This window comes from Aegilops tauschii, chromosome 4 (assembly GCF_002575655.3).
Source record: "Aegilops tauschii subsp. strangulata cultivar AL8/78 chromosome 4, Aet v6.0, whole genome shotgun sequence".
Classification (NCBI taxonomy): domain Eukaryota; kingdom Viridiplantae; phylum Streptophyta; class Magnoliopsida; order Poales; family Poaceae; genus Aegilops; species Aegilops tauschii.
Genome location: NC_053038.3, coordinates 507,024,010 through 507,050,745, shown reverse-complemented (window position 1 = coordinate 507,050,745; position 26,736 = coordinate 507,024,010). Strand labels below are relative to the sequence as shown.

Below are 26,736 nucleotides of genomic sequence, written 5' to 3'. Positions count from 1 at the left end.
CCCTACAGCTCTAGACAACAGAATCCGCTCACCGGCGAGTATCGGGGTCGGGGCCGATTTGGCCTTCCTGTTGCTGAATGGAGCACCGGAGCTTCGATCCATGGAGGCCGACAACATAGAGCGCACTATGTGGTGATTGCCATGGCGCGGGAAGGGGTATGCTCTAGTTTTTGCTGCAATCGGCGGCAGAGTTGCGTCGCACGGCGACAATGGTAGAGGCGGTGGACGTGCATGCAGTGTCGCCGGGGATCTCCTCCTCGCCCTGGCTTCGGGCGGATGCAGAGGAGGCAGGAACACGCGGGGGTTGCAACAACGACCGATTTTGCCTGACACATGTCGACAATCTAACGACCGCGCATAATTGCATCCTATGCCTGTTTAGGCAGCTGTCAATAGCTGGTTTAGCAGGCGGATGACTCCTAGCAGTCGCCTATAAATGTCCACCTACATACACGATGTAGATGAGCCAACACAACATGGGTGAGGGCAACTCCAACGCACGACCCAAAACGGACGCCCGTTTTGACCGGTTTTTTCCGTTTGGGGGTGGCAATGGGGCGGCGTCCGCCCGGATTTCTGGATGTGCCGGCAGTACGCCCAACGGGCGGACGCATCTCGTCCGCATACATTTTTTTGCCGCAGTTCTTATTAATATTCATCAGTGATTTTTTGATACATTTGAGTACATTGACCGAATCTTGACTAGAATAGAAAGACCAAAGAAAAGAAGAACCACAAGAAGACATTTTAAAAATACCCAACTTTCATAACTGCTCTCACAAGCTGGATTAGTATCTTCTCGATGCCTTCATTGTTGCCACGGATTCTCGATCTTGCGTACTTCTTTCTTCTTCGGGTCTAAAGAAGTAGACATTGGCTCATGCGGGCAGATCAAACAGCAGTCATGCGCGGATCCAACGGTCGCGAGGCGGCCGATGCGATGTGCGCTTCTGCCGGCCGACGCATAGCACCGTTCCTAAGAAATAGAAATACTAGCAAACGCTGTAAAATTTACATTCTCCGTTATGCTGTGGCCAGCGTGTAAAAAGCCAACCGACACGGCGATACACCGCGTTGGTGTGTCCCACCCACCACCCCACCGGCCCAAGTCATCTTCCACGCGCTGGCCGGCCGGCCGGCCGAATTGATTCCAAGTCCAACTCTGAGCTGTCCCCCATCGCCATTTCCCGTCTCCATTTCTCCCCACCTTCCCCGACCCCCAAATCCCCACGCGAATCAGCCCCCGCCGCCATGGCCTCCCCGCCGGGCCCCGCCCGCCTCGCCGCCCTGCTGCTCCTCGCGCTCCTCGCCGGGCCCGCTGCGTCCCGCTTCGCCCCGGCGGACAACCACCTCATCGCCTGCGGCGCGACGGCCCCGGCCGTCCTCCCCGACGGCCGCCGCTTCGTCCCGGACTCCGGCTGCGCGTCCATGACCCTCCGCTCCGCGGCCCCCGCCCTCCCGTCCGCCGCCCCCGCCGCGCCCGCGCCCGCGCCGCCCTCCCCTCTCCACGCCGCCGCGCGCGTCTTCTCCTGCCACGCCTCATACGACCTCGCCGTGCGCCGCCGCGGCCGCCACGTCCTGCGCCTCCACTTCTACCCCTTCTCCCGCGCCCTTGCCTCCGCGCGCTTCCACGTCGGCGCCGGGGGCTTCCTCCTCCTCCACAACTTCACCGCCTCGTCCCCCGTCGTCAAGGACTTCCTGCTCCCCGTCGACGCCGACGTCCTCGTCCTCACCTTCGTCCCCGAGGCCGGATCCGCCGCCTTCGTCAACGCCATCGAGCTCTTCTCGGCGCCCGACGAGCTCGTCGGCGACATCGCCACCCTCGTCGCCGCTGGCGGCGTCAACCGCACCGACGGGCTATCCTCGCAGGTCTTCGAGACGCTCTACCGGGTCAACGTCGCCGGCCGCAAGGTCACCCCGTTCAACGACACGCTGTGGCGGACATGGGTCAACGACGAGGGCTTCCTCGTCAACAAGGAATCGTCCAGCAGCAAGGCATGGTCATTCGGTGGCCGGATTGCTTACCCCAAGGACAGCAGGTTGATGACCCGGGAGGTGGCTCCGGACAACGTCTACAACTCGGCGAGATCGGTGAGGTCCGACGGCAATTTGACATGGGATTTCCCTGTGCCCGCTCGCAACCGGTACCTTGTGCGCATGCACTTCTGTGACATTGTGAGCAAGGCACTGTATCAGCTCTACTTCAGTATCTATGTCAATGGTCATCTCGCAGTGAAGGATTTTGACATTTCCAGCACCACTGGATACTTGGCCTATCCGTATTACATTGACTATGTCGTGGACGTTGAGGATGAAGGAATGCTGAAACTGGCCATTGGTGGCTCCAAGATGAGCCGACCTGGAGAAGCCAGCGGTTTCCTGAATGGGCTCGAGATAATGAGGATGAACAAAACGGGTGGTGGCATGGACGGGGATTTCCCTGCTGTTCTGGACATGGGGTACCTGGTCAGTAAGGGGTTTGGGGAATTCGCTCGCTCACTGCTGTGTGGTTTAGTCTTCGCCGGGCTGTTTTTGGTTTTGGTCATGCTGGTGCTGAGGTTGAGGACTGAGCTGAAAAATAATGGCACGCTTTGGTTCAGCCAGTCAATGGATTCTGGTGAGGGGAAGTTGGCTAAAGCATATCAGCTTGTGCCCACCAAGACAGACTATTAAGCAGCATGAGATTTGAGAAGCTTCAAGTTGTGTCTGTTATCTGTATCTGATGACCTAATCTTGTGCTTCGTTTGTAAGTATTGTAGTTTTCTAGTTCTACATTTCTACGCCTTTCATGGTTGAAGTTTCAATTGTTTGAGCTTGGCCAGTGCAGAACACAACTACTGTGTGTACTTAAGAATTAAGATGTGTTTGTATTGCTACTACTTTGCTTACCTCTATCCAGTAATTGAAATATGATCGAATACCTGTCTGTGATGTCTCTATTTATTTTATCATGGTAGTATGGTACTACAATTCCATTATGCACTTAGGAGAATCATTTGTGTGAAATGATTAGTTATATTGAAGATATTACTGGAAGGAAAATATTTCTTACAACTGAAGAATGATTTAGTTGTTGTGAGGGGGAATCTGTTGGTTCAAACCAATTAAGAAGTAGCTGCAGTGTTCATTGTAGTCATGTCATCGGTAAGCACATCTGTAGTCTGGACTCTTTGCGTAACCATGTCCCACAAAATTAGCTAGTTGAATACTTGAATTTATGTCTGACCGCGTGGTGGATTTAGTCTCAGTGCCTACCAGATTATGATGCCTTGGGAACTTCACTCTCATACTTTGCCTATTGTTTTTGTGTGTTTGTGTTTGTGCAGCGTAACATTTATTATCTACCCAGCACTAATTGAAGCACTAGTATGTAATAAATGAAGCACTAAGTGAAGCAGAGGAATACCAATGTTATCCATTTTTTGTTCAGTCTGATGCATTTTTGCATTCATATAGTTTCGTTCATCAGACTAATAAAATGAGAAGCTTGAATGCATTAGCACTAGTAGATCTTAGATTTTAGAAAAAACTAGTAGATGTCAGGTAAGCGGTATTAATAGAATTTTCTGACCCCTTCATTTTGGAGAGCACTTCTTTGAAGTTTCATTGAAATCTTCACTAGTTCTTTTTTGCTCTAGTGTTGTGGTAGCTCTTATTAGTTATTATAAGACTTCCTTCACGAAACTGTGCAGGGTATATAGTTACTTGTCTCACTCTGCTTCTTTTCGTATGCACTATATCATTATATGTGCCTTCTCAAACTCCTGAGATCAGTTTAATTCATAGTGATTGAGTAGCTGCAGCTCTAAATCTTGATGCTACCTCTTGTTTCTGATTCTCTTGTATTAAGAGTTTTCATTGTTGACATTTTGCATTCACAGATGGTTTAATTTGAATTTAGTTGCTTTATTAAAAAGGAACTGCAAGAATTATTCTTGTGAAATAATTTGCTCAACTGAAATTGCTATGTCAAAACATATCTTAAGATTGTTGCCTGATTTAGTTTCACAAGGAGCAATATTTTTGTTTAAACTAATTAACAGATAGTTGTAACTTTTCTTGTAGTTCCACCGATATTTGGAAAGAAACATATTGCTACTTCATTACTTCATCAGTAAGCACATGCACATTCTTTAGTCTGGACTAGCTTCATAACCACATGCATAAATTTAGTTAATTGAATTACATTTGACTGCATGGTGGATTTAGTCTCACTGTCCTACTCTCCCTATTATTTCCAGTGTGTTTGTGTTTGTTTAGTGTAGTATTTTTATCTGTCTAGCACTAACAAAGTACTACAACAAAGCCTTTAGTCCCAAACAAGTTGGGGTAGGCTAGAGCTGAAACCCATAAGAGCTCAAAACCAACTCATGGTTCTAGCACGTGGATAGCTAACTTCTACGCACCCCTGTCCATGGCTAGTTCTTTGGTGATATTGCAGTCAAGTTTGGTCTACCCCGACCTCTGTTGACATTATCAGCATGTTTTAGCCGTCAGGTATGCACTGGAGCTTCTAGAGGCCTGCCCTGAATATGCCCAAACCATCTCAGACGATGTTGGACAAGCTTCTCTTCAATCGGTGCTATCCCAACTCTATCCCGTACATCATCATTCCGGACCCAATCTTTTCTTATGTGGCCGCACATCCATCTCAACATGCACATCTCCGCTACACCTAACTGTTGAACATGTCACCTTTTAGTCGGCCAAAACTCAACGCCATGCAACATTGTGGGTCGAATCGACGTCCTATAGAACCTGCCTTTTAGCTTTTGTGACACTCTCTTGTCACAGAGAACGCCAGAAGCTTGGCATCACTTCATACATACTGGTGTGAAGTAAAACTGTAAAAGTAGTGGACTACTTATCCTAGTTTTATTCTCTAATGCATTTCTGTGTTCATACATACAGTTCCGTTTATCAGACTAATCAAATGAGAATGTATTAGCACCAGCAGATCTTTAATTTAAAAAACCTTGATTGATTTCAGAGAAACGGCATTACTAGAATTTTCTGATGCCATCCTTTTGGATAGTGCTCCACTAAAGTTTCATTGAAATCTTCGGTAGTTCTATTTTGCTATACGGTTGTGGTTGGCTTTTATCATGATACTTCTTTCGTGAAACTGTACAGGGTATATGGATGTTTGTCTTCTGCTTCTTTTGTTGTGTCCCTTCTCGAATTCCTGAAATCATTCTAATCCATGGTGACTGAGAAGCTTTGAATATTGATGTTACCTCCTTTTCTGTTTGTCTTGCATTCAAAATTTACATTGTTGATATTTTGCACACATCGATGGTATTATTTGAATGTTGTGAATCATCTAGCACACACAAAATTTGTGGTGTGTTCCTTTTTGACATTTCTGGTACTTGACCCTGCTGACTTTTCCAAACATCTCTGAAATTTATGTTGCACCCTCTCTATTGCCTACTTTGATGGGTTGGCCAGTTGACCTCATCTCAATCGGATACCATGCTTCCAGAGGAAGACCTATCTTATCCAGTATTTTTGGTCAGTGTGATGCATTTTTGCGTTCATATGGTTTTGTTCACCAAACTAGACAAATTAGAAGCTTGAATGTATTAGCACTAGTAGATCTTATTTTTTTTTTAAAGTAGTAGATATCAGGAAAATAGAATTTTCTGATCCTGTCACTTTGGAGAGAGCTTCTTCAAAGTTTCATTGGAACCTTCAATAGTTCTGTTTTGCTCTACTGTTGTGGTAGCACTTACTATAAGACTTCTTTCGTGAAACTGTGCAGGGTCTATGGTTAGTTGTCTTACTCCGCTGCTTTTTTAAGCAACACATGCCTTGTCAAACTCCTGAAGATCATTTTAATCCATAGTGATCTTGATGTCACTTCTTGTTTCTGATTCTCCTGTAGTAAGAGCTTGAATTGTTGACATTCTCCACGCACCTACGGTATTATTAGAATCTTGTTGCTTTAAGAGGAACCTCTTCTGAATGGTCTTACATACTCAAAATTTGTGGTGTGTTTCCTTTCTGACTATTTGACCCTGCTGACTTCTCCAAATATCTCTGAAATTCATGTTGAGCTCCTTGTATTGGCTGCTTCGATAGGTTGGCCAGTTGGCCTCATCTCAACCCAACGACTTTCCTCCAGAAAATTAACAGATATGGAGAATCTTAGGTTTATCCATTTATTTCGGGTCCAGTAGATGTCAGCGAAACGGTATTAAATATAACCTTCTGATCTTGTCACTTTGGAGAGCGCTTCTCCAAAGCTCCATTGAAATCTTCAGTATCCTGTTTTGCTCTGCTGTTGTGGTAGCACTTACTATGAGACTTCTTTCCTGTAACTGTGCAGGGTATATGGTTAGTTGTGTTACCCTGCTTCTTTCCTTGAGCATTATATGTGCCTTCTCAAACTCCTGAAGATCATTTTAATCCATACTGGTCGAGCAGCTGCAGCTCTAAATCTTGATGTTACCTCTTGTTTCTGATTCTCTTGTAGGAAGAGTTTGAATTGTTGACATTTTTGCACGCACCTACGGTGTTATTAGAATCTTGTTGCTTTTAAAAAGGAACCTGCTCTGAATGACCTTGCACACTCAAAATTTATGGTGTGTTCCCTTTCTGACTAGTTGACTCTGCTGACTTCTCCAAACATCTCTGAAATTTATGTTGACCTACCTGTATTGCCTGCTTTGATGGGCTGGCCAGTTGGCCTCATCTCAACCCAATAAAAAGCCTCCAGGAGAACTAACAGATATGAAGAACCTTAGATTTATCTGTTAGAGTTATAATATAAGTCATGTATACCCCTTTGTATTTATCCCATAGTATAAGGGGTTTCCTGCATATGTACCACACCTGTACATGTATATATATATCGGCCTATGGCCTCATGGGAATACAAGTTGCTTATTCCTAACATGGTATCAGAGCTTTAGGTCTCTTTTTCGCACGCGCAACTCGTGCCTCGATCCACTCCTGCCGCCGCCGCGTTCTTTCTTCGCGCCGCTGCTGCGTCCTCTCCTCCCGATCCTCTCCTCGATCGAAGCAGGTCCCGCTCGATCTCCTGCGCCCGCTGTCCCGATCGGCGCTGCTCAGGCGCCCAGCCCATCCGCTGTTCGCCGTTCCCGCTCGGTCGTCCACGCTCCAGCCGGCTCCTCCCGCCGTCCGCTGACCGCCCCTCCCGCTCGGTCCCTCCCGCCCGCCAGGACTTCGCCCGGTCGCCAGGTCCCCTCCCGCCAGGACTTCGCCCGCCAGCTCCTGCCGTCCGCAGCTCTCGCCCGCCAGGACTTCGCCCGGTCGCCAGGTGCCCTCCCGCCAGGCTTCGCCCGGTCACCAGGTCGTCTGCTGCGCCGGATCTCGCTCCCAGCCGCCGTCCTCGTCCGGCCTCTGCTATTTTTGGATCTTTGCAAAAAAAAAGTCTGCTGCATCAGGCTATGTTTCGGTCCCTCGTTGTCCGGTGATCTTCGATGGTACTAACTACACCGAGTTTGCTGGTTTCATGCGCATTCACATGCGTGGCATCCGTCTCTGGGGTGTTCTTTCTGGCGAGGTCTGCTGTCCGCCACGTCCGGTTCCTCCGGTGGCCCCTACTCCGCCGACTCCACTGGTTCTTCCTCCGGATGCTAATCAGGCCGCCAAGGATGCGGCTAAGATTGCTGATGAGGCTGCTGATCGTGCCTATGATGAGAGGGCTTTGGCTTATGAGGAGGCTCTTCAGACGTATCATGGTGCTTTGTCTGTTTACACTCAGTGGCTTGATGATGATGCTCGTGCTGCAGCTGTTCTCACTGCTAGTGTTCTGCCTCAGTTTGCTTCTGAGTTTCTGGGTCTTCCTACTGTCTTCCAGATGTGGACCTGTCTTCGTCAGCGCTATGAGCCCTCTGGTGATGCCTTATATCTTTCTGTGGTTCGTCAGGAGCACGCTCTTCAGCAGGGTGACTCTACTGTTGATGACTTTTATGCACAGAGCTCTGCTATCTGGCGCCAGCTTGATTCTCTCCGCAGTGCTGGTTGTCGTACTTGCCCCTGCTGCCAGGCTGTCCAGGCCGATTTGGAGTTTCATCGCGTCTATGAGTTCCTGTCTCGGCTCCGTAAGGAGTTTGAGCCCCGGCGTGCTCAGTTGTTTGCTCGTGGCCGTATTTCTCTCATGGAGGCGCTTTCAGAGATTCGTGCTGAGGAGACTCGCCTACGTGGTGCTGGTTTGCTGGAGGTTCCCTCTGTGCTCGCTACTCGGGTTTCTTCCACTCCACCTGCTGCACCGCCCCATTCTCGCTCGAGTGCTTCGCCGCTCTTGCCCACTCCTTCTGGAGGCTCAGGTCGGCCCCGTTCACATTGTGACTACTGCAACAATGATGGTCATATTGAGTCCCAGTGCTACACAAAGCGGAAACACCTGCGCAAGGCGCGATCATCCTCCTCAGGGCCTTCGTCATCTCCCTCGCCAGCTTCAGCCATTGCTTTGACCGAGCAGGATATTCTGAGACTTAAGCGTCTGCTCGCGGCTTCAGGTTCTTCCTCGACGGGTACTGCTGGTTCTGTGACTGATGCTTCCCGCACTGAGCACCCGCCCTCTACACAGTCAGGTACATCCCCATGGGTTCTGGATTCTGGAGCTTCTTTTCATATGTCTTCTCATTCTTCCGCTTTGTCTTCTCTTCGCTCGCTGGATTCTCCTGTTCATGTCTTCACTGCTGATGGTACTCCACTTTCTGTTGCTAGTAGAGGCCATCTTTCTACTCCTTATTCTGTTCCTGATGTTGCTCATGTTCCTCGACTTACCATGAATCTGTTTTCTGCCGGTCAACTTACTGATTCTGGTTGTCGTGTCATCCTTGATGTTGACTCTTGTTCTGTCCAGGATCGTCGCACGCACACTCTGGTTGGGGCTGGCCCTCGCCGCCGTGATTCTCAGGGTCTTTGGGAGTTGGACTGGCTTCATGTTCCTTCCGCTGCCACCACCATCGCCAGTTCCTCCGCTGCTGTCGCTTCTGTTACTGGTTCCTTCAAGCAGTGGCATCATCGACTTGGTCATCTATGTGGTTCTCGATTATCGTCTTTAGTTCGTCGAGGTCTTCTGGGGTCTGTCTCAGGAGATGTCTCTTTAGAGTGTCAGGGTTGTCGTCTTGGCAAGCAGATTCAGCTACCATATTCTCATAGTGAGTCAGTGTCTCAGCGTCCTTTTGATTTAGTCCATTCTGATGTATGGGGTTCGGCTCCTTTCACTTCGAAAGGTGGTCATAAATACTATATTATTTTCATCGATGATTTTTCTTGTTACACATGGCTTTATTTCATGACTTCACGTAGTGAGGTGTTGTCTATTTATAAGCGTTTTGCTGCCATGGTTCGTACTCAGTTCTCTTCACCCATTCGTGTTTTTCGTGCTGACTCCGCTGGTGAGTATATCTCTAAGATGTTGCGTGGTGTCCTTGCTGAGCAGGGTACTCTTGCCCAGTTCTCTTGTCCTGGTGCTCATGCTCAGAATGGTGTGTCTGAGCGCAAGCATCGTCACCTTCTTGAGACGGCTCGTGCTATGATGATCGCCGCCTCTCTTCCGCCTCATTTTTGGGCCGAGGCTATCTCCACTTCTGTCTATCTCATCAACCTTCAGCCATCTGCTGCTTTGCAGGGTGGTGTTCCTTTTGAGCGTCTGTTTGATCGCTCTCCTGATTATTCGATGCTTCGCTTGTTTGGTTGTGTTTGCTATGTTCTTCTTGCCCCTCGCGAACGCACCAAACTGACCGCTCAGTCTGTTGAGTGTGTCTTCTTAGGCTACAGTGATGAGCATAAGGGCTATCGTTGTTGGGATCCTGTCGGTCGTCGGATGCGTATCTCTCGAGATGTGACTTTTGATGAGTCTCGTCCTTTTTACCCACGCCCATCTTCCTCGTTTTTTTTTCGTGGAGGATATCTCGTTTCTCACTTTTCCTGACTCCCCTATCACTCCCGTCGCGCCTGTGCCTCTTCGTCCCACTCCCTCTGCTTCTCCACCCCTTGTCGATTCACCGCCACCATCTTCCCCGGTCTCCTCACCTAGCATGTCACCGGATTCTACACCTTCCTCTCCGGTGACTTCTCCGTCGCCACCCCCTGATTCTACCTTGGCGATTCCTCCTTCTCTTGTTCCATCTCTTCCTCAGCATTACACTCGTTGTTCACGACCTGTGGATGCTTCCTTGGACGAGTCGTCCTCTTTCTCTCAGCCTACTTATGGCTTGCGTTCTCGTCCTCGTCCGCCTATTGATCGCTTTGGATTTCCCACCGCTGGTGCTGCTGTTCTTGAGCCGACTTCTTACCGTCAGGCTGTTGTTCATCCTGAATGGCAGTTTGCGATGGCGGAGGAGATTGCTGCTCTTGAACGCACTGGTACCTGGGATCTTGTTTCTCTTCCTCCCGGAGTCCGTCCCATCACTTGTAAGTGGGTCTACAAGGTTAAGACTCGCTCCGATGGTTCTCTTGAGCGTCACAAAGCTCGTCTCGTGGCTCGTGGTTTTCAGCAGGAGTATGGTCGTGATTATGACGAGACTTTTGCTCCTGTGGCCCATATGACCACTATTCGTACACTTCTTGCCGTTGCCTCTGCACGCCACTGGTCTATATCTCAGCTTGATGTTAAGAATGCCTTTCTTAATGGTGAGCTGCGTGAGGAGGTGTACATGCAGCCACCACCTGGGTATTCTGTTCCTGATGGCATGGTGTGTCGTCTTCGTCGCTCTCTCTATGGCCTTAAGCAAGCCCCTCGCGCCTGGTTTGAGCGTTTTGCTTCTGTGGTCACTACTGCTGGTTTTTCAGCAAGTGCTCATGATCCCGCCTTGTTTATTCACCTTTCTCCTCGTGGCCGGACTCTTCTTCTTCTCTATGTTGATGATATGGTCATCACTGGGGATGACCCCGAGTATATTGCCTTTGTAAAGGCCCGTCTTAGTGAGCAGTTTCTTATGTCTGATCTTGGACCTCTTCGCTATTTTCTTGGGATTGAAGTCTCTTCTACCTCTGATGGCTTTTTTATATCCCAGGAAAAGTATATCCAGGATCTTCTTGCTCGTGCTGCTCTTTCTGACGAGCGCACTGTTGAGACTCCTATGGAGCTCAATGTTCACCTTCGTGCTACTGATGGTGATCCTCTCCCTGACCCGACGCGTTATCGTCATCTCGTTGGCAGTCTTGTCTATCTAGCTGTCACTCGTCCGGACATCTCTTATCCGGTTCATATTCTGAGTCAGTTTGTTTCTGCTCCCACATCGGTTCATTATAGTCATCTCCTTCGTGTTCTCCGATATCTTCGGGGCACGATCTCTCACCGTCTCTTCTTTCCTAGCTCCAGTTCTTTACAGCTTCAGGCCTATGCGGATGCTACGTGGGCTAGTGATCCTTCTGATCGCCGTTCGCTTTCTGCTTACTGTGTTTTTCTTGGCGGTTCTCTCATTGCCTGGAAGACGAAGAAACAGCTTGCAGTTTCCCGTTCGAGTGGTGAGGCTGAGTTGCGAGCTATGGCCCTTTTGACGGCAGAGGTGACTTGGTTACGGTGGTTACTTGAGGACTTTGGTGTTTCTGTCACTACACCGACTATGCTCTTATCTGACAGTACAGGTGCTATTAGCATTGCGCGCGATCCTGTGAAGCATGAGCTCACCAAGCATATTGGTGTTGATGCTTTCTATGTGCGCGCTGCTGTGCAGGATCAGGTCGTTGCTCTTCAGTATGTGCCTTCCGAGTTACAGTTGGCGGATTTCCTGACGAAGGCCCAGACTAGAGCACAACATGGCTTTTATCTATCCAAACTCAGTGTTGTTCCTCCACCATGAGTTTGAGGGGGGGGGGGGTGTTAGAGTTATAATACAAGTCATGTATACCCCTTTGTATTTATCCCGTAGTATAAGGGGTTTCCTGCATATGTACCACACCTGTACATGTATATATATATCGGCCTATGGCCTCATGGGAATACAAGTTGCTTATTCCTAACATTATCCATTTATTTTGGGTTCAGAATATAAATTCAATCTGCCCATCTAAACATAAACGGCCCATCATTCCCAACTGGCCTAAGCCATCATTCCCCATTAGGCATGCCTCTGTATTGCGTCAACATTATATTTGTCAATTTTAGTGTTATGGTAAACACTGGGCATACTGATTGCTACTCTGTGTATCTTAGTAGTTACAACTGAGCTGAGCTCATATATCATGACCTTTAAGAGGCTTACAGACACTGCCTCTACCTATCTGTAATAGTATCGATTTACTGTAGAAACAGGAGTTACAGGCTCTATCTAATTTCCGTATCTTCAGAAAACAAAAAAACATTTCGGAAGAGTCCTTTTCGTACCTTCTCAAATGGAAACCATTTAAGAGGAAACCTGTCGTAGTCGTGCTGTTTTCTATGGTTTCATTAGTATCATTTGGCTGTAGCAATCTTGTAGGGTTGCAGTCATGTGAAGCCGTTTAGCTATTAAATAGTTTGTGGAAAGATTAGTTTGACTTGGTTTTACGAGATACCATGCTTGCGCATGGCACCGTGCTTATTTCAAAAGGAACGCAAAGTATAATTTACTTGCATGACCCATATGAATGAGTAGTTGTAGCAGTTAACAACCATTAGTTGACAAAGTGTGCTGATAACCGTCGAATGTCAAACTTTACTATCTGAGGATTAAATGAAAGCTGCAGAGTAACCAGCCCAATGCGCATTTACATTTCGAAGGCATTATATCGATTATCAAATTTATCACACTATCAAGGCTTTCTGTTACCTGTTGGTGATCAGCTAGAGACGGTTAGCTTCATTCGCCCGTCTGCTTTCTAAAGTAAAAATTATTTGGTGAAAAGTAACTTGACTTGAACCTAGCTTTCTTACATCTACTCCCATATGATTCATCTTTATCAGCTCCAATACTTCAACTGTGCAATTAATCTTGCGAAAATGTATAGTTCCTTTCTGTCTAGCTGTATAACGCGTTTGATTTCCTTGTTTTGGAGGTTGATGTTTTGGCAAGGGCTCACTGTATAGAAAGGAATGCCGACACGGGTTCGATGTATGTGCGCTCTCCCTCCAAGGCCATACACATTCCCAGGATTATGATGCAAAGGTGCTTTGAGTAAAGAGACGGCATACGGATGACAACTTCTCCTAGAAAGCCATGACCTGGGTGGGGGCAACCTGTACCCCAATGTTCCACAAAAGGATTACCAGGATGTGTCATGCTAAAAGGTACTCCCTCCGTTCCGAATTACTTGTTGTAAGTATGGATGTATCTAGATGTATTTTAGTTTTAGATTCATCCATTTCTGAGATGAGTAATTTGGAACGGAAGGAGCACATATGATGCTCGGCACTTACTCATGTGTGGTTGCTCTGTCCAATGCTTTAGCACTAGAAACGAGATTTGTGGTGAAATGCAGCGTAGGAAGAAAAAGAAACTTGTGGTCGGTTTCTCTCCGCTCGACTTTTATCAAATATATCATTGAATCCTTTTGTTCTTCATACGTGTCAATCGTGTTTTCTTCGCTACCTTGCATTTATTTATTTATTTATTTATTTTATGAGCATTTTTTGGTGGCCATGGTCTTGCACACAAGCATATACTTCTGGAGCGCAGAACGACATTATTGTCGAATCATCTCCGTGTTGCGGTCCATTTTAGATGCCTGCTTGTGGCAAAAGCTCTTTAAAAGATTTCTGCGAAGATTTGTTTGTTTTGTCGATAGATAGAAGGAGGAGGGGGATACGCTTTGCAGGTATTCCATTTTCCAGTTGCAGCCACGATTCCCGACCGTTGGTAAGAATGAAATACGCTTTCGAAAAGCTCGGAGCGATTCTCATTCACCAGCTGGCCACTGCCGAGGTGCTGAGATTCTCTGTCTAGCTAGTGGCTGCGTCCCATTAATTTGATGCCTCGGCTGAGCGGAGACGCCCAAGGTGAATATCTCCTTTGGCAATTTGCAACCATGAGACGTTAAAAGGCGATTGACGATGCATATGTATGTACAGCTTGAAGACGCAATGCGCTACATATAGCCAGTTTGTGGATTCCCTTCCTCCACAAACTGGGATGATGATACGGAGTACTAGCATTGGCTCTCCTGTCACCGCTTCAACATTTTTCGGACATAAACAAAGCCCAAGGCCTCTCCCACATGCAACAACGATAATACTCTACTGTATGTACTAGGGGTACTACTATACAGCTGGAGCGCCATGAACACTGAGGCTGTCGCCACGCCGGGACAAGCGCACGAGCGGGACCGGAACCTGGGCCTAGATTAGAAGAACACGGCGAGCGAGCGAGCGAGCGTGTCCCGGCGTCGTTACCGCTGTTGTTGCGTGTGCTGAGGCAGACACTTTCCCCTGGTTCAAGGGCCTCAAACCCCTCCTTGGCCAGGGCAGGGCTCTTGATTGGAGAACCGTATTTTGTCTTCCTCGACAGCGCCTAGCCTAGCTTCCCCAGTTGTGCGACACGCCTCCTGCCCTCATGGGGTTGCTACGAAATGCTGCTTAATTTGCAAGTTGTGATGTGACATGATGATGAGGCGTAGCGTAGCACCACGCATATGCCGAATTCGGAGCAGCCTTTGGAGATCTCCCAACGTGAGGGCCGCATCAGCCTGTCTCGCCCGCTTCTTTTTCCCTTCCCCGGAATCCATCCAGGATTGGTTTCGGTCGATGGATGGATACTGCTCGTCCTCCCGTGTCCAGTTGATTTATTTTTTTAAGGAGAAAACTTCAAATCTATTCATCTTTACACTCATGGCAATACAATGAACGTCAGAAATGATAAAAATTACATCTAGGTCCGTAAACCACCTAGCAATGACTACAAGCATTGAAGCGAGCCGAAGGCCCGTCGCCGTCATCGCCGCTCCCTCTTCGGAGCCGGGCAAAACTTGTTGTAGTAGGCAGTCGGGAAGTCGTCGTGATAAGGCTCCATAGGACCAGCGCAACAGAACAACAACCATCGCAGATGAAGAGTAGCGTAGATCGAAAGGATCCAGCATGAAGAAACGCAAACGTAGACAAACTACGACCAGCTCCGAACAAATCCACCAAGGGCAGATCCCTTGTAGCCCGCCTCTCTCCATCAGTTCGGACTTTTGGATGAGTTGGCTGGAGTATGAATTCAATATGCATGCCCTGTCCAAGAAAAGCTTAGGGTTTGCTCGGATCTACAAGCAGAGCGTGTGTGAGAAACTCACCGGCAGCGTGCAGGACAGGACTCAAGTCCTACCCTAATCTAATTAAACTCTACTTGTGCTACGGACGGGACAGGTGCCCGTGCGGCAACGTCGTCGATGGATCGATCGATCGCTGGGTTTTGTCACGATTATCCCAACCACCCGACTAACCCGCCCGTATAATAAGCGCTTCGTCTTCGTCGCGTGGCAACATAAGTTTGTCTTTGACGGAGACCACATCGGTTTTGGTTCGAGGGTTTGTTGGGATGCTTGTCATTTTCGGATGCTTTGCTTTTGGTAGCTAGGAAATGACCAGCCACCCTTCGCAGCCGTTGTGTCACTAGTTCAACTTGGTCCGGTCGTTTATGCCCGCTAGTGCTACGTCCTAAATCTTGGAGCATATTTCCGGCCCACGTTATCAAGCAGCCAAAAGCACGAAAAAATATAGTGTACGAGAAAGAGAGAGGACAAGGGCACTGGGGGCAGGGGCAACATGGGCATTTCATTTGCACCCAACGGCCTGGCCTGCGCGGTGGCGGTGGGGCGGGCGAGTGGCCTGCGCGGCGCGACTATATCTGCGCCATGCCGAGCTTCCTCTCCTCAGACTCAGACAGCGCGCGTGCTGCACCCCGCACACCACGCGTACAACCAGTCTAACTTGCTCGCATAGACACGCGCACGCGGCCCATGGAGGTGAGCGGCTCGCCGCAGGACCTCGGCGACAGCTTCTCCTACGGCTGGCTCAACCAGGCGCCGCTCTCCGTGGACCGCCTGGCCGCCGACGCCGGTCAGTATTCCTTCGGCGGCTCCAGGTCCTCCTTCATCGACATGGAGGACCCCGCGGAGCTCTTCTCCATGCGGTGGACCACGCCGACGGCGAGAGACTTTGACTTCGGCCTCCCGGTGCCGGCCGACGGTGGGGCCGCGTCCCCGGCGCAACTGGTCAGCGCCAGCCAGATCTTCCGCGGCGGCCGGCTCCTCCCCTGCGAGCCCGGAGGCTGCTCCGGCACCTCTGTGCAAGAAGACGGCGACGGCTCGGTGGCCCGTCGCGCCATGGACGCCGTGCGGCGGTTGTCGCCTCCGTCGTCGCCGCTGTTCCACTCGGCGCAGAGCACGCCGCTGTCGCTGAGCGCGTGCTCCAGCGCGACGAGCAAGCACGGCGGGCAGCGCCCGATGGCGAGGCGGCGCCGCGGGTCGTCGCCGTGGAAGGTGCTGCTGAGGTACGTGCGGTTCCTGATGCCGCTGTACCGGAAGGCGAGGGCGAGGCACGCACACAACAGGGTCGCGCCGGCGGGGAGCCCGTCGCGCGGGTCCACGTCGAGCGCCGTCGAGTGGTGCCACGGCAATGCCGACACGGCCGTCCACGACGCCATCCTCTACTGCAAGAAGTCCAGCGTAAGTGCACCTTTCTCCTCAAATCAAAGCATACACACGTGCTGATTAGCAGTATCGATCGACATGTTCTCCTAATTAACACCTTCAATTCGGTCTCTGATATCAGGGAAAAGATGCACTGCCATGAAGGAGATCGCAAGTCACCCAGCGCATGAGTTCCTGAATCTGTGTGTTCAAGCTCAAGCCCGTATCCGATTTTTATTTTTGTGCGTGTTCTGATCTTCAAATGCCTTGGTGTGTGTGTATATATGACAGTATTACAGATGTATGCCTAATTAACCGTGTATGAATGCTGTGTCTCATGGATGGGCTCCATGCCTCCATTAGTTCTTCTTTCTTATTTGCGCACGGACACCATTTCTTGCGTTAATTAGTTACGATGATTAAGCGAATATAGTTTGTCGGCTCGAGTTATGCGAGCTGTTTTCCGAAGATTTATATATACAGTTTTGCTAAAGCACAATCTGTGACAGGAAACCCCTTTCGCTAAAGAAAAAAAAAATCTTATCTACGGCTCGACTAAGGGAATGCAATTTGTGGGCTCGAATTATATCCTTTTTACGAAAATATTGTCGTCTTTTCTTTCGTGAAAACTTTTATCTATTCATCGTGTCATGGCAGTACAAAGAACACAGAAATAACAAAAATTACACCCATGTCCGTAGATTAATATTGTGTTCTCGTTAACATATTCAAGGCATTGCGAGCATCTGTATCGCGTGTGCTGCTATGTGCCAAGCCCCTGCAGTATAGAAAATGAGAAATCATTTTATAGTGTTGACCTAGTGCTCGTCTAGCGTGTTGCCTTTGGCACCTATTGATAAGTGGAAATGGTTAAGATATTTGTGTTGATTTGGGAGGGGTCAGACTAACAAAAATAGGGTTGAACAGATGAGGCAATCTGCAGGCATGCGCAGGGACATAACACTGTATCAATCAATCTAGACACAAAATACTCGAATTATTGGGCGCCCTTCTCAGCACTAGTATCCTAAGCAGAAGAAATAACAGAGTTGTAGCAATTGTCATCCATCTTTCTCAATAAAAGCATAGATAAATTTGACCAAAAACTCAATTAGAAAACTCAACCCATCTACTATCATCCATGTCATGGCATGGCCACAAAAATTAAAATTTATGTAAGTATTTCCCACCAGCCAAGAGAAAGAGAGGAGACGGATGCAGTTGGCTACGTCTTGTCCCTGTCGAACTGCACAGGAATGTTATGTCGAGAAGGGGAGAGGGACAATACGGACGTCTACACGATGATCTACCGCGTCAGCCAGCAGGATGATCAACATATGCAAAAATGTTTCTTGTCTAATTGAAAGAAAGAAAGAAAGAAAGAAAGAAAGAAAAGCCGGCTGGTGGCGTCTCACGTGGCCACCAGTCGTCGATGCAAGAGTAGGATTTCGGCCCCTTTTGGGGGCGTCCAAGCATTGCCACTGCTGTCTATTATTGGTCTCATTCATGTAACTCTTTTTTTCTTTTTCATTCAAGTAACTCTCGTGGCTAGAATAAGATCGACGGGGCAGATTATGGACGCAGCTAGTGAGCAATTGTCTGGATTGCGACTCGTGATGGAATGAGTAAACAGGCATAAGACCTACGTACAATCGGCGTCAAATAATTGCAGGCCATGGTACGTGCGTGCGTAATCATATTGCATTCTGCAGGCGCCGCCTCCTCTTCCAAAATAATCTTAGGGTTCCTCTGCCTTCCGCCGAAGCCGCTGCTGGTCCGCGTCGTCTTCTGTGGCCCTAGGGCCATGATGGCGTGGTGGATTTCGGTCCTTTTCGGCGGGAGGGCGTTGTTTTTACATGTTTTTTTTTTAGTTTTGTTAGGCTTTGTGTCCTGCTCAGTAAGGCGAGACGGCGGCGACTCTCCGGAGATGGAATAAGCCCCCCAATTTGCAGGCAAGAATCATTCAAGTGGTAAGCAGTGCATGGGGGCGGCGATGGCGATTGCGATCCCCTCCCCCGTCGCCGGCACCCCCCTCCTTCCCCGCTCCGCTGGCCACCGCTAGCGCGCTCCCCGACTCCGCCGGCGCTCCGCCCCCCTCCCCGTTTCCCCGCCCCTTCCCCCTTCTCCGCGCCTTGCCCTGGTGCCAGCCCCCGCGCCGGTGCCCGCAGGCCGGGCTTCTTGGGCGGATTGGGCGGCGGAGGAGGACCGGGCTGATGCCGCGGCCGGCCTCCCCCGGCTGCCTCGTCGCTTCGGCGACCGCTTGGCCGACGTCGTCGCCAGTTTGCTCCCCGCGCCCTCCGTCTCCGCCCCTGCATCTGCCACTCCTCCCCTTCCCTTGCGGACGCGGCTGCCGGCCCGTCCCGCACCACCTTCCCCTCCGCACGGGGCCGCCGGCCGCCGGCGCGCAAGGGCCCGAGCTAGAGCTTGGGGGTGGCTGGAAGGGCGGAGTTGGGCCACGCGGCGGTGTCTTGGCGGCGTGCCGGCGAGACCCCGGCACTTCTCCCGTCGTCGCTGGCGACGTCTTCCTGGTCTGCTGCGTCCTCCAAGTTCCGGCCTTTCCGGCCGGCGCGTCCGGCGACGTCCGTGCCCCTGGTGGCGGCGGCGGTCGGACGGCTGCCTGCCCTAGCCCCTTCCCTCCCCCACGTCGGGTGGGCTGGGCCGTCCTGGGCCTGTTGTTCGGGTCGAGACGGGGAGCGATTTGGCGCCGCTGAGCCGGCCTCTTGGGTGGCCTCTAGTAGTGGGCCACCTTCCCCTTCTGCTGGGCCGGCCCAGTCCGATGGCAGGCTGGATCTCGTCCCTTTTGGAGTGGCGACTCCCCGTGCCCTAGCCTCGTTGCGTCTCCCCCCCTTCCGCCCCCACTGCTCGTTCCTGAAGGAAATATGCCCTAGAGGCAATAATAAAGTTATTATTTATTTCCTTATATCATGATAAATGTTTATTATTCATGCTAGAATTGTATTAACCGGAAACATGATACATGTGTGAATACATAGACAAACAGAGTGTCACTAGTATGCCTCTACTTGACTAGCTCGTTGACCAAAGATGGTTATGTTTCCTAGCCATAGACATGACTTGTCATTTGATTAACGGGATCACATCATTAGGAGAATGATGTGATTGACTTGACCCATTCCGTTAGCTTAGCACTCGATCGTTTAGTATGTTGCTATTGCTTTCTTCATGACTTATACATGTTCCTATGACTATGAGATTATGCAACTCCCGTTTACCGGAGGAACACTTTGTGTGCTACCAAACGTCACAACGTAACTGGGTGATTATAAAGGTGCTCTACAGGTGTCTCCGAAGGTATTTGTTGGGTTGGCGTATTTCGAGATTAGGATTTGTCACTCCGATTGTCGAAGAGGTATCTCTGGGCCCTCTCGGTAATGCACATCACTTAAGCCTTGCAAGCATTGCAACTAAAGAGTTTGTTGCAAGATGATGTATTACGGAACGAGTAAAGAGACTTGCCGGTAACGAGATTGAACTAGGTATTAAGATACCGACGATCGAATCTCGGGCAAGTAACATACCGATGACAAAGGGAACAACGTATGTTGTTATGCGGTCTGACCGATAAAGATCTTCGTAGAATATGTGGGAGCCAATATGAGCATCCAGGTTCCGCTATTGGTTATTGACCGGAGACGTGTCTCGGTCATGTCTACATAGTTCTCGAACCCGTAGGGTCCGCACGCTTAACGTTACGATGACAGTTATATTATGAGTTTATATGTTTTGATGTACCGAAGGTTTTTCGGAGTCCCGGATGTGATCACGGACATGACGAGGAGTCTCGAAATGGTCGAGACATAAAGATTGATATATTGGACGACTATATTCGGACACCGGAAGTGTTCCGGGTGATTTCGGAGAAAACCGGAGTGCCGGAGGGTTACCGGAACCCCCCGGGAGAAGTAATGGGCCTTATGGGCCTTAGTGGAGAGAGAGAGGGGCAGCCAGGAGGGGCCGCGCGCCCCCTCCCCCTCTGGTCCGAATTGGACTAGGAGAGGGGGGGGGGCGGCGCCCCCCTTTCCTTCTCCCTCTCCCCCTTCCTTTCCCCCTCCTAGTAGGAGTAGGAAAGAGGGGAGTCCTACTCCTACTAGGAGGAGGACTCCTCCTCCTGGCGCGCCAACAAGGGCCGGCCGGCCTCCCCCTTGCTCCTTTATATACGGGGGCAGGGGGCACCCCATAGACACAACAATTGATCTATTGATCTCTTAACCGTGTGCGGTGCCCCCCTCCACCATATTACACCTCGATAATATCGTAGCGGTGCTTAGGCGAAGCCCTGCGTCGGTAGAACATCATCATCGTCACCATGCCGTCGTGCTGACGAAACTCTCCCTCAACACTCGGCTGGATCGGAGTTCGAGGGACGTCATCGAGCTGAACGTGTGCTGAACTCGGAGGTGCCGTACGTTCGGTACTTGATCGGTCGGATCGTGAAGACGTACGACTACATCAACCGCGTTGTGTTAACGCTTCCGCTATCGGTCTACGAGGGTACGTGGACAACACTCTTCCCTCTCGTTGTTATGCATCACCATGATCTTGCGTGTGCGTAGGAATTTTTTTGAAATTACTACGTTCCCCAACAGTTCCCTCCCCCCTCGCTGCCCCCGAGCCGCTCTCCTCCGGCACCATGGTGCGGGATGCTGGTGATGGTGCGCCCCGCCCCAAGCGCCGGGCCGCTAGTCGTGATCCCCTGCCGCCGCCGGATCACCGTTGCCCCTCCCCGGATGGTTCGCGCCGCGAGGCCGAGCTCCGGGAGGAGATCCTCCGCGGAAAGGCCACCGCCTCGGCTGCTGGGTCCGGCTGGCGTGGGTCTCGCGACCGCGACCGTGACCCTTCGCCCCCTTGGCGTGGCAGGGACCGTGAGCGTGAGCCCGACCGCCGGTCGCCCGCTCGGCGCTGCCGCTCACCTGCCCGGTCCGCGCGTGAGCCGGCCTCTCCGCCCCGCCGTTATGATCCTCCTCGGCGGCATCCGCAGTCCCCCCCCCCCCCGCCCGGTCCGTCCAACAACTCCAATCGCAATGGCCGGGGTGCTTTTGCTAAGAAGAAGAAGAAGCGTGGTGCTCTTGCTCACCCGAGCGGTCCGGCCTCCTCGGTCTCCAACCCCGTGGTTGTCGCGGCGCCGTCTCCGGCGGCGACGGCCATCTGCTTCAACTGTGGGATCGCCGGCCACTGCCAGACCGTCTGCACTCAGCCTCCGGCTTGCTTCCACTGCAAGCGGACGGACCACCCCACGGCGCTCTGCCCTGACCACCAGCCCATCGGGGCGCTTGGGCTATTCGGGTATGCCCTCGACGACCTGGGCTTCTTTCAGATGGATATCCCCGAGGCCCGGGCGACCCCGCCCATGACCGCGCTCATCTCGGTCTTGGATGGCAAGACGACGTCTCCGGCCATCATCTCTGAGGAGCTTCGCCACCTGTTCAACCCGGACTGGGATTGGGAGGTGACCCCGATCTCAGACCGGGAGTTTACTACGACGTTCCCTGACCCGGTCAGCCTCCGCTACGGCACTCACAGTGCCAAACTCACGCTCGCCCTCAACCAGCTCTCCGTCCGCATCTCCGTCCCATCTGTGGACCCGCTGGCAGTCGCCACCCTGTCCACGGTTTAGGTGCAGATTCGTGGACTCCCTCCCCCGGCCCGGGACGAGGGGGTCATCCGTGGTCTGTCCCGTCTCCTGGGCAAGTTTGTGGCTGTTGATGCGGCGTCTCTACCCAAGGGCCCTGCTGTGCGTGTTCAGATCAAGTCCCCAAACCCCACCAAGCTCAAGACGACGATCGGGATGTTCTTCAACGACGTCGGGTACGACCTTCGCATCTCGGTTGAGGGTGGGACTCCCACTGATCGCCTCAGCCCGGATGACGGAGGGGGTTCTGACCCGGCTGCGGGGTCGGGTGGTGGCGCTGCCCCGCACGACTCCCCCACCGTCCCTGAAGCCACTCGCCACGCTCCGAGGCTTCCGACGACGACTCGACTGATCGTGGAGATGCTCCCCCACCCGCCGGCTCCTCCCGCCCCCCGTCTGCTCACTGCTCTGGCCCCGGGTCCCTCGACGACTTCCCGGGGGATGAGCCTGAGGACATCGAGGCTATTGCAGCCATGCTTGACGAGGCTGCCACTCTCCCCCCGGGCGCCACCCTCCCTCCCCCCTTCCTCCCTCCACTCTACCTGTCGGGGGAGGAGGGGAGTGGGGACAGCCGAGGTAGCATGGAGGTCCGGCCCCCGTCCTCCCCTCGGCTCATGTCCCCACTGGCGGTTCGGGCGGACCCTCTAACGTCGGCGCTTCCGGTGCCTGATCCTGCTGCGGCCTCCTCTCCTACGTTGGCGTGACCTCCCGCTCCCCGGGGCCGCCACCGCTCGGCCTCTACTCCGGCCTCGTCTGCCCGGAAGAGTGCCCGTCTCGGGGCGGCGCCTCGTCTGGCTGGGGCCTCGCCGACCGCGGTGGAGAAGGCCTCTCGTCGCGACACAGGTCCGTCCGACTCTCAGGCTCCGTGTTCTGATTCTGATGACATTTGTGACAATTCCTTTTCTGCTCTTGCTGGAGTACCCCTTGGCCACTTGGCCAAGGTCGCAGCCGATTCGGCTATAGTCTTCCGTGGCGAGAAGGGCCCGGTTTTAGAGCAGCTTGCGTCCCTTCAGGCTAAGGAGATCCTGGAGGGCCACCTCGCGGCCACTAGGGCTCGCGAGGCGGCTGCAGCAGTTGAGGTCCCGCTCCATACGCTTCATCGGCCCAGGGGTCGGGACCAGCACGTTAATGACCCGGGTGAGATCCGTGGGCGGACTCGTCCTCGTACTTCTCAATTGCGCTGTGCCCTTAGTGCTGCTTCTACTGTTGGGTCCCGGGAGGACCCGTTAGGCGAGTGATCATGCGCGCGCTTTTTTGGAACCTGCGGGGCTTTGGCCACGATGGCCGCCGCAGGCAGCTCATTGACTACATGCGCGATGAGTCCATTGATGTGGTAGCAATTCAAGAAACGATGCGCACCGAGTTCTCTCTTGTTGAACTTGAGCGACTCAGCAGACATCTGTTTGCATGGCATTGGCTGCCATCTAGTGGAGTGACAGGTCACTCGGGTGGCATCCTCCTAGGGGTGAAAGATGCGACCTTTGAGGTGGGATCCATGGACCATGGATCCCACTTCGTTAGCATGGAGGTGTGGGAACGTGATGTGAACTTCAAGTGGGAGATCATTGTGGTTTATGGCCCTGCCGACCATAGCTGCTCGGCCGCTTTCTTCGCCGAGCTCCGCACCAAGATCTCCTCTGCGACCCTCCCCGTGGTTGTTGGGGGGGGGGGCTTCAACCTTCTGCGCGCTCCAGAGGATAAGAGTAATTCGCGCGTAGACCTTGCGGAAATTCGTCATTTCAACTACTGGGTAGCGGACCTCGGTCTCCTTGAGCTGGACAGGGTCGGGGCACGATTTACCTGGACCAATAAACAGGTTTCCCCGACCCTTAGTGTATTGGATCGTGTGTTTGTCTCCCCAGACTGGGAACTCCGATTCCCTTTGGCCTCTCTCTAGGCAATCACACGCATAGGCTCGGATCATGTCCCTCTCCTCTTGTCCTCTCGGGATGAGAGACCCCGTCCCCCTCTGCGTTTCCGCTTCGAGGCCTTCTGGCTCCTACAGCCAGGTTTTGTGGCTGCCGTCCAGGCTCACTAGGCCTCGGCTCTGGCCGAGCCCCATAGACAGATGTCGATCCTGGACGAGTGGCACCACCTGTCCAAGCGCTCTAGGCAGTTCATGAAAGGTTGGGGGGCTAATATAGGACGGGACCTTCGGGTCCTGAAGACCTCCCTCCTCGAGGAGATCCGGGTCTTGGACCTTTGGGCAGATTCTGCGGGGATCTCCGCGGAGGAATGGGCTCATAGGTATAATTTGGAGGACTCTCTCATGGAGATCTACTCCAAGGAGGAGGAATACTGGCGTCAGCGTGGTTCTATGAACTGGGTATTGTTTGGTGACGCCAACACCGCCTATTTCCAGGCCATTGCCAATGGCTGTAGACGTTGCTGCTCTATCCCCCTCTTATGGGAAGGGGGGCAGTTGTTCCAGGACCCCCAGGCGATCTGCTCGTTGGTCGACAACTTCTATAAGTCATTATTTCAGGGGCGACCTCGGAGTGGGATCGCTCTTGCGGACCATATTTGGTCGCCTGATCAACAGGTATCCCCAGAGGAAAATGCAGCCCTGCTCGCCCCCTTTGACGCAGAGGAAGTAGAGACTTTCATCAAAGCCATGAATCCAGCCTCGGCACTGGGCCCCGATGGGCTACCGGTCCGTCTCTTTCAGGCATTCTGGCCTATGGTCAAGGAAACCATCCTTGAGTTGTTCCGTGAGTTCGCTAGGGGAACATTGGACATATCCCGCCTTAACTATGAGATTATCTCCTTGATCCCCAAGGTTCCGGGTGCGGCGGATATTAGACAATTCCGCCCTATCACAGTCCTGAATGTGATCTTTAGAATCCTGGCCAAAGGATACGCCACTAGGGCGGCCCTTATTGCGCCACGGATTCATCACGCAAACCAATCGGCCTTCACCAAAGCCGATTTATTCTTGACGGGGTCCTCGTCCTTCATGAGGTGATCCATGAGGTCAAGTCGAAGCACCTCCGTGCAGTGTTCTTCAAAATTGATTTCCATAAGGCTTATGACATTGTTCATTGGTCCTTCCTTCGGGAAGTGTTGCTCAAACGTGGGTTTGATCACCACTGGGTCGCGCGCGTTATGCAGTTGGTCACGAGTGGCCGGACTGCGGTTAACATAAATGGGGAGGTTGGGCCGTACTTCTTGACGGGCCAAGGGGTCCGTCTGGGGGACCCAATATCCCCTTTTCTATTCAATCTCGTGGTTGATGCACTCGCCTCAATCCTTGATTTAGCCAAGAGCACCGGTCACATTAGGGGGATCTGCCCCCACCCGGTAGCGAATGGGGGTCTGACCCATCTCTAATATGCCGATGACACCATTATGATGGTGGAAGGCTCGGATGAGGACATTCGGAATCTCAAGTTCCTCCTCCTCTGCTTTCAGGAAATGTCGAGCCTCAAGATTAATTTCGCCAAGAGTGAGGTGATGGTCATGGGATACACCCCGACGGACGCTCAGCGCATTGCCAACCGCTTGAACTGCCGTTTGGGGACCTTCCGACTACCTACCTGGGCGTTCCTCTTAGTGATACTTGCTTACTTGAGAAGGACTTTCATCCAATAATCGCCAAGCTCCAACCTAGGATGGAGCCATGGCAGGGGAGGTGGCTATCGAAAGCCGCTTGAGTAATTCTGATGAACTCCTCCCTCATTAGCCTACTGATGTATATCACGGGATTCTATAGTCTGCACGAATCCCTTCATCACGAGGTCACCAAACTCCTCTCCAGATTCTTCTGGGCAGGAGAGAACAACAAACAGAAGTACCACATGGTGAAGTGGTCTGAGATCTGCAAGCCGAAGGACCAAGGAGGTCTTGGGGTTATTTCGTCCAAGCGAATGAATATTGCCCTCCTTTCCAAATGGCTTTGGCGGATTCTGACTGCTGAGGGTGGTCGGTGGCTTGACATTATTCGCGCAAAATACTTGCGCGCGCAGCCACTGGCGTTTGCATATAGATCTGATGGCTCCCAATTCTGGCAATCGGTGATTCGTCTGATGCCGGTTTTACGTATTGGGACCTCCATTAAAATAGGCTCTGGCACGGGCACCCTGTTCTGGCTAGACCATTGGGCAGGGTCCCGCCCTTTTGCGGACCGCTTCTCCGCGATGTTCGCGATATGCGTCCGCCCACAGCTTTCTGTGGCTGTGGCATTAGCTGATTTGGGGGCTATTGCCTTTCGCCGTACTTTTGGGGCGGTGGAACGTGAGCAATGGGACGAATTGCTCGAGTGTATTGCCTTACACCCCCCCTCCCTGGAGCCCGATTCTATTTCTTGGCACCTTGAGTCAAGTGGCCGCTTCTCAACAAGATCTCTTTATCAGGCGATTGTCCCCACCCCTGGCCCGGCGGAACTCTCGGTGCTCTGGGAGATCAAACTCCCCTTGAAGATCCGCATTTTCCTTTGGCAATGAGTCCGCGGTCGCCTACCCGCGGGTACAGAGGTTCGCAAACGTAACGGCCCTAGAGATGGTCTATGCCCCATTTGTCTGGTTCCGGAAGACTGCAATCACATCTTTTTCCGATGCCCGGTGGCACAATTCCTA

The 26,736-nt window shown here is 51.9% G+C and overlaps 2 protein-coding genes across 2 annotated transcripts; both read left to right on the top strand.

Annotated features, from left to right (window-relative positions):
- Positions 1 to 1,099: 1,099 nt before the first annotated feature.
- LOC109736171 (probable receptor-like protein kinase At5g24010) lies at positions 1,100 to 2,920 on the top strand. The gene has a single exon (XM_020295390.4). It carries the CDS (start codon positions 1,252 to 1,254, stop codon positions 2,671 to 2,673), a length of 1,422 nt encoding a protein of 473 aa, XP_020150979.3. The 5' UTR covers positions 1,100 to 1,251; the 3' UTR covers positions 2,674 to 2,920.
- A 12,824-nt stretch (positions 2,921 to 15,744) lies between these two features.
- LOC109736177 (uncharacterized) lies at positions 15,745 to 16,854 on the top strand. Its single transcript, XM_020295396.4, has 2 exons — positions 15,745 to 16,548; positions 16,655 to 16,854. The coding sequence occupies exons 1-2, from the start codon at positions 15,841 to 15,843 to the stop codon at positions 16,673 to 16,675; spliced, it is 729 nt and encodes a 242-aa protein (XP_020150985.1). The 5' UTR covers positions 15,745 to 15,840; the 3' UTR covers positions 16,676 to 16,854.
- Positions 16,855 to 26,736: the final 9,882 nt, after the last annotated feature.

Excerpts from the sequence above, each read along its gene's own strand:
- LOC109736171 (XM_020295390.4), top strand. The coding sequence starts at position 1,252 with ATGGCCTCCCCGCCGGGCCCCGCCCGCCTCGCCGCCCTGCTGCTCCTC.
- LOC109736177 (XM_020295396.4), top strand. The coding sequence starts at position 15,841 with ATGGAGGTGAGCGGCTCGCCGCAGGACCTCGGCGACAGCTTCTCCTAC. Across the intron at positions 16,549-16,654 it reads TCTACTGCAAGAAGTCCAGC|GGAAAAGATGCACTGCCATG; the intron begins GTAAGTGCACCT and ends CTCTGATATCAG.